This window comes from Glycine soja, chromosome 10 (genome assembly GCF_004193775.1).
Source record: "Glycine soja cultivar W05 chromosome 10, ASM419377v2, whole genome shotgun sequence".
Lineage (NCBI taxonomy): Eukaryota > Viridiplantae > Streptophyta > Magnoliopsida > Fabales > Fabaceae > Glycine > Glycine soja.
The window spans coordinates 7,215,127-7,223,118 of NC_041011.1; the positions used below are offsets into that span (position 1 = coordinate 7,215,127).

Genomic DNA, 7,992 nt, shown 5'->3' on the forward strand with positions numbered 1-7,992 from the left:
TCATATCGGTATATGGCCTTTCTCACTTTCTCAATCACTGAATCCCACATTTCATATACTAAGTGAAGAGAAGTTGCATCCCTATTTGTTTTTCAAATAATATCATAGCTAGGAGCAGTGAAAGCAAGTATCTAATCAAACTTATACCAACAAATATCACTCAACAAAGTTTCTTTCACAAATAAAGCCATGTTGACATCATCCTCCTTGTAAGAAGACCAAATGGTCACTAATAACCATTTTTTGGAGCCCTTTTTATCAAACTTCTAAACCTCTTAAGCATTACTATGCAAATCTGGTCTGAGCAACACAAAACCACTTCAATAAGTTGAAGTTGTTGAATATTGATAATCTCATAGAGTGTCCCATGATAAAGTATTTAATATATCCAACATCTTTCGCAATTTGTGTGATCTAAGAACATTGTTGGTAAGCAACATTTTTCTTTCAGTGTTCTTGGTTGAACAAATATTTTTCAATGCAAGGTTCAAGGTGTGCACAACATAAGGGAAGGAAACTCTACTTTTATGAGCAAACTTGTTGTCTTACATACAACTACATTGTCAGTGACAAATTGTATCATATTTGATGGCCCAACCTCCATAATGACATCTCTTAAGTGTTTAGTAATGAAATCCTTATCTTTTACCTCACCTAAGCAATCTAATGCCCTTAGATACATCGGTCCACTCTCCGTGACAGTCATAAAATTGATAAGAGGTTTTCTTTGAGGATCACTCTACCCATCATTAACAATGCTCACCCGTTTTTGACACCATGAATTTGTTATTGGCTGCAATAGGTTCTCCACATGGCTTCTTTCCTTTGTAAGCAAGGTGGTTCTCAATTGTAACTTGGAGGACATACCCATGGATATTAGAAGAATTGGTAGCATAAGAAAATGTCTTCCTATAATAAGGATTCCTTACTAAATGAAATGGTAGACTCGGAGAATAAAACATCCTTGCAATTTTCCAATCAAGACCATATTTGCCTAGAACATTGAAAGAAGCTTCTATGGGATGTTTCTTAGTTGGATTAGCACCAATGTTTGTCTCTCGTGAACTTCACTAGAGACTGGAGGTAAAGGGACACATTTTTATTTGAATTTTTTATTTTCAATGATGCTTCATTGTCCAACTTTTTCAACTTAACAAGTTTTGAAGGAGTTATCTTTGGACAAACTCAAACTCTCACTATTGAGATTTTTAGCAACTGCACCTTTACTCTAGTGTAAGATTCATTAAATGGAATTTCACAAATGTTGCACTTGATCTGATCATTTCTACTGTGAGGAATCTTTCTTGTTCTTGAAACATATTTCCATAAAGGTCTAGTTTCATCCTCATGTTCTATAGTTTGATTAGTAGCATTCGTACCACTCATCTATACAATAAAACCAAAGCAAATAGATACAATAAAAAATAATAATATACAGTGAAACATTCATAAAAATTATATAATATAACTATTCAGCCTTACACAGTATTATATACAAATGTAACCAGCGCCCTCAAAAGTCAAAAACCCCAACTAACTATAGTCACTCAAGAAGAATTTCAATCCCCCAAATGCACCAAAAAAAAATGGGAACAAAGGAACGAAGTTAAAATAGAAAACAGGGGACACATCACAAAAAATAGGGGAACAAAGTTAACAATCAAAAACCTTGTTCTGGTGCGAGTGCGACAAGCCGATGATGTCGCGTGTGCGAGTCTAACCGCGTGTTCTGGTGCGACGACGACGGCGTAGTCTAATGCGAGGTTGTGAGTTGTGACAAAGAAGGCATTGTATGGTCGTTGTTTGGTTCAAATTCGAGCAGCAACATCGGCAAAGCTGTACCATGCGACGACAACACCAATGAACAGAGTTCGAGTTCAAACAACGTCGAACAGTGTCGTGCAAAGGGGGAAACCAGAAACGTGAAGGAGAAGAGACTCGAAAAGGCCAATGGTTCGTGTTTTCTTCTGCCTTCTCTTTACTATTTGTTAGTTTGATTTTGAAACTCAAAAAAAATAATAAATAGAAGTGCTTGTGTCCACTGGATGGGTTGTGTCCCGCACACCATGTTGCTGTCGTTGGGTTGTGTTCGATCCATGCCCGACCCAAAAAAAAAGAACACTTTTTTGCCGCATCAGAGCTGTGTCCCCGCCGTATCCGTGTCGGAAGCACGTCAGACACCTCGACACGCCACTCCATAGTCGTGTTTGTGCTTCCTAGATAAAGACAATAGATGATCTTTCTTAGTTATAAAAACTACAAAAAAAATTTTGCAAATCTATTAGGAAGAATGCCATTACCAAAAAATTCAGTTACAAACTTCTCATACCTTTGACTTGATAACGTCCCAAAAGTTCTTGAAGAAAGTGAAATTGAATCCATTTGGACCTAAACTTTTGTCTCCATCCTAATCCCACATTGCTTCCTTAATCTTTTCCTTTGGGATAGGCCTCGTAAGAGCCTCATTTTCTGCCAAAGACAATAGGTTGAATACTTGAATTTAATGCCATCTAGAAAAGGTTGTGGATAATCAGCCTCAAAGAAATTTTCTTTGAAAGTGGGTTATGACTTCATTTTTTTATTTCCTTCACTCCTTCAATCCTACCACCATCGGTTAACAAAGCTAAAATCTGACTGTAGGCTAAGTTGGCATTCTCTCCTTTAACGATCTTGATCTAGACTTTTTGTATAGTAGGCTTTTCTTCATTCCCCACACCTGCATATATAATATACTTTGTAGTCTTCCTTCTTACACCGCTATAAAAAAATGTTTTCTACAATGTTGAGTCGATGTTGGTTTAAAAAAAATGGATGTTAAATAAAATACAATTGATGTTAAATAAAATGCAATAATATTTTTTAAAATAATTATAATTTTTTACATCAATTTCTATGTAATTGTGTTAAAAGTGTTTTTCAACATCAGTTTTATTATGCCCACCTCAATTTCTCATAAATTATAACTTACTACCTTCTCATCCAAATTATTAGGCATCTGAATCAACTCTTCTAACTTCATGTCTAAATTTCCTAACACATCTTTCTTCCGGCACTTTATTCTCTCCTTACACATCCTAAGCTTCTCCTTCAACCCTCAATATTTTTACCACTTGATCTCAACGAGTTTTATAATTAACCATGTTTATTATCCTATAAATTTAACTAAATCATCATTATCAATTTTTTCCCATAAATTATCATTAAATATTAATAAAGATAAAATAGGTTTTTGATTTCTGTATTTTCCCTCAAATTGGTTTTAGTCCTTTGTACTTTCTAATCGATTATTTTGGTGTCAAACTTTGAAAAATATATGAATTTAGCCTCACTCGTTTAACGGTGTTAGTATTGTCAAGAGACTAAATTCAGATGTTTTTTTTTTTTAGTTTGGAAACCAAAATAGTTGATTTGAAACTATAAGGACAAAAATCAATTTTGAGAGGAAATACAGGAACCAAATTCATATTTTATTCTAACAATAATTGCAAAACAGATGATCGCTGACATACAAACTTATTTCTATTTCCGTCACAGGAAAGAACAATCAATTTGAAACATTGCACCCATGGAAGAGAAAGCCCTTGGAATAAATATAAAAAAATCAGAATTTGAGGATAAATTAACAAATGGAAAGACGGTGCATTATTAACAACAAACAAAAGGCCTAGAAATAGCTATCATGCATGCATAGCTCTCTAGCTAGCTAGCAAGCTAGTACCGGATTTGATGAAGAGCACTCGTCTTTTGCAACTTCTTATACACAGCTTCCCAACCTGCTTGAGTTGGGTGCAAGTTATCCCAAAAGAAAGCTGATTTGGGACTGTCACAAACCTTATATTGCTTAACATTGTTCTCATCCACTTTCCCACAAAAATCTTGGCTACTTAACCCTACGCAACAAGGCTTGAGAGGGTCCTTAATGTTATTGGTAGATGGGTGGTTCAACACAGACGTGAAAGTGTCAAAAAGGTCAAGAACTATGAAGGTGGAGTTATCCTTGTTGGTTTGTTGGTTCAACTTGGTCACAGCTTGGTTCAATAGGTTGTTGTGGAGAACTACGAGGTCGTTGGAGGTGCTGTTACATTGTTGGAATGAAGATGTGGCTGTGGATGAAGGAAGACATCCTAGGGGTTGTAGACCACCTACAACAATTTTCCTCACTCCCAAACTTTTGATGCGAAGCAAGTTGGTGGCAGTTTGATTAACCACTGAGGCGATGAAAGCCGGGAAACCCTACATAAATTGAATGAACAGTTAATAACTGAATATCATCAATAGCTAGAAGGGATTTTAGCGCATTAGTTTTGAGCAAGTTTTTAAAAAACGGACCGTGATTATAATTTCGACTGAATCATCAAGGATTTTTAATTATCCGTAATTGTAATTTAGACTGTAATATAAAGATTTTTTTAATTGTCTGCCATCCTAATTGGAATCACATCAATCGCATTTGTCTGTAATTTGCGATGATATCAACAAATGCGACCCCAGTTCATATTTAAAATCTTGATTGTGAGTGAATAAGAATAGCATGCTAATACTTAACACTCTTTTGAGTGAAGTGAAAGAATAAATTGAGTATGTGCTCACCCAAACACATGTTTGGACCTTGCTACAGTGATTTTTGGGACTTTGAAGTTTGATAAAATAAGCTTTTGCAAAATGTTTCAAACGAGAAAAATGCTTGCAAACGCGATTAGTTGCACCTTTTATGTTACTTTTGCCAAAGGCTAAAATTTTCATACTAACTTTTATTATAACAGTTTAGACAAAAAAAAAAAACTGAATTACTTAGCTACAAATACAATTTCAACCAAATTAATTTTACAAAATCAAAAACATTTAAAATCCAAGTTTGCAAATGTTTATCCAAATCAAACACGTGGAGAAAACAACGGGAAACTAGATAGAAATTTTTTATAGATTATTCGAGTTAATATGTATACCTCAATAGAGCCATTTGTGGCCAAGTAGAAATTGTAATCATTTCCAGCAACGGAGACATAGACGACTGAGTTGTTGAGATCTGAGGTGGTGTACACATTTTCTTTGATCAATTGCTTGAAGAAATCGATTTGGATTGTCATGTTTGGATTTTTGGAGGATGTGTCAAACACTCCCGTACCACCAAATGCAAAATTCATCCCGTATTTCAAATGTTGCTGCATCACTTTCCTAAATTTATAGGGAACTGGTGATTTGAGTCCCAAATACTTAGCTGCACCAGTATAATTTCATAATTAATTAAGTGTTGCAAGTAAAAGAACTTATGAATAAGAAAAACTGTACAATATTCGTATACGAATTTATATATATATATATATATATATATATATATATATATATATATATATATATATATATATATATATATATATATACATAAAACAAAGCGAAAAGGTGTGAGATAATATAAATTGATTGATGTGGTGAAGAAAAAATATTGTAAGAATAATATATATAGCTCTATGAATAACAATTTATAAACATCAGCGCGTGCATAAAACTATGTGGCGTGATTTTTTGGTACAAAGCAAAAAATTACATGCATAAAAACTGATAAAATATAATATTCTTTTCATTTTTCATCGCATTTAGTCCCTTCATATCGCTTAAACATTTTTTGAATAAATAAATGAAAAATCATTTGATACATATCGATATTACTTTTACTTTTACGAACAAAGTGTAGCAGTCCAGCTAGAACAGGACTGATGGTGATAAAAGCTCCTAGGAAGAAGAAAAATATTAAAACGTTAAAGCCAAAGGTACTTTTTATGTATATGAAAAAGTTTAGGAGAAAACTGATTCAAATGTAATTAAGATAGAAAAAATATAAACTAGCTATAAGTTTTAGAGAAGATTTATAATGAAATTATATATTAATTACTTAATAATAGGTTGTCTTATATTCTACTTCAAATCCTGACTTGGGCTATGTATGGTTTTCAGTTTGGGAGTGCTTTGAACTCAATGTAGAGAGTAAATTTAATTTTGTAACATGTTTGGGTATCCTAAAAAAATACGTTACATATTAAAATTTGGTTTTAAAACTCAATTTTATAAAAACAAGATTTAGATTATTTTTATAAATTCAATTTTCAAATTTATTTTTTATACAAACATGCTAACTCTTACAGGAAAGAAACCATCAATAGTATGTAATTATTTTGAATAATTACAAAATGTGTAAGCACGGTATTTTTTTTCTCATAAAAAAAATGCGAATTATGCAAGAAGAGTAGGTATAATTTCAGTTTCAGCATCAGCATATGAAACATGATTGTAATAATGAACATTGTCTTTTGTGTTTTTCAATCCTCCTCACGTACATAGATATACGCAAATCTTATAGATAATAGCACAAGATAAAGTGGCAAGCCAGAGAAGAAATGCACGCAGTCCCCCACCATTCCCAAACTATATATAATCAATAGTGTCACATTGTCGTATTTATATTAATCAATTCTGATTATTCTTGCATTCAAATTTTATACCTAAACTATTTTATATTTTTTTCTATGACATCACCAATATATTATAGTATTTATTAATTTATACCTTTCTCCGAAAGCAATATACACCTGTAGAGTTGTCGTCACGAAAGCATGTAGTTTCTTTATTTATTATACATTGGAATTGATCAAAGCATCTAAATTTGAAACGCATAGCTAGCTTTTCTTGAGAAAGAGAAGAAAAAGACAGTTAAAACAACCATAAAGCATGCACTTTCCCACTGTTCCAACTAATTGACATGTACAGCATCATAGAGAGAAAGAGAGAGAGAGAGAGAGAGGCATACCAATGTAGTCGGTTAGAACTCTTCCATCGGAGAATCTTCCGGCTGGTTTTCCGGGAAAAGTTTCGCCATAAGGGTTTTTCCACGACGAACCAGCTTGATTTATTCTATAGTTCCCGGTATCAACATACGAGTCCCCAAAAACGAACAACGTTTTCGGAGAATAATAATTCATCTCATGGCGTTGCAAGCGAGCCTCGCTTAATTGCATACCCATGTTTCCTATAATAATATAACACAATAATATAACATGTATTAATTAGTTAAGGTATGGAATTTTGCTATCAACAAGATACATAAGATCAAAGATTTATTATACGTGCATAATGTTCTTTTTTGTACTTTGTTTGAGCTAGATGGGTATATTTATGATATGTTATTAATTTGTATATAAATGTAAATGTAATCATACATACCTGAGAGAAGTAGAAGTAGTAGGGGAAGACATGAGAGGGAAAATAGTTGCTTGTGTGAGTCCATCATGAAATATGGCTATGGAATGAGTTATTTCAAGTGATCGAAGTTAAAAGGAGAGGTTTGAAACTAAGTAAATTAAGCTCAATAGCTTAATTTGTTAAGGGAAGGAACTAATGTGCTAGGATAGGTTGAGAATGAGAGAACTTAAGATGTGTATAGTTGTATATGGATATAGGGTTTTATAGTAAAAGGAGAAAGACGTGGTCAACGCTTGGAAATTGGCAATATTTTGATTTTTGACACAAAAATGCAATGGTGGTGAAAACACGGAGAGCAAGACTAGACTAGGAAAAAAGGCTGGCCTGGTCTATTTTCTACCACTCTGCAATAACGGACCAAAAATTAAATAATATTCATTGTAAGGTAAGCACGTGTTAAATAAAAAAAGGATTAAATTCTTTTTCATCTCCGGAAATTAATATCGGTTTTCAACTATTATTTCTGTAAAAAAAATATTTTATGATCCATGTAATATTTAAATCTTTTGCTTTTGATTCTTATACTATACAGTATATCAGTTTCCGTTACCTAATTTCATTTGGTCTTGTCAAGTAATAAATATTTTTGTTACTTAAAATTGTGACATAATATATAATATCTCCGTGAGCTAAATAAGAATGTTTTAGTTATAACAAAAAGACTAATTAAAAAATAAATATTTGAATATTACATAGATACTAACAAGTAAAAAATATTATTGACTAAAAAAATTATAT

General features: G+C 32.8%; 1 protein-coding gene across 1 annotated transcript; it reads right to left on the bottom strand.

The window, feature by feature from the left end:
• Positions 1-3,446: 3,446 nt before the first annotated feature.
• On the bottom strand, positions 3,447-7,440 carry LOC114370150 (GDSL esterase/lipase At5g03610-like). Its single transcript, XM_028327435.1, has 4 exons — positions 7,216-7,440; positions 6,803-7,021; positions 4,947-5,218; positions 3,447-4,233 (listed from the first exon to the last, which is right to left on the bottom strand). The coding sequence occupies exons 1-4, from the start codon at positions 7,280-7,282 to the stop codon at positions 3,712-3,714; spliced, it is 1,080 nt and encodes a 359-aa protein (XP_028183236.1). The 5' UTR covers positions 7,283-7,440; the 3' UTR covers positions 3,447-3,711.
• Positions 7,441-7,992: the final 552 nt, after the last annotated feature.

Bases quoted from the DNA above. Each gene is read 5' to 3' on its own strand.
- LOC114370150 (XM_028327435.1), bottom strand. From the start codon at position 7,282: ATGATGGACTCACACAAGCAACTATTTTCCCTCTCATGTCTTCCCCTA. The intron at 7,022-7,215 runs GTATGTATGATT...ATATTATTATAG, and splicing joins ACTACTTCTACTTCTCTCAG to GAAACATGGGTATGCAATTA. The intron at 4,234-4,946 runs GTATACATATTA...CAATTTATGTAG, and splicing joins CCACAAATGGCTCTATTGAG to GGTTTCCCGGCTTTCATCGC.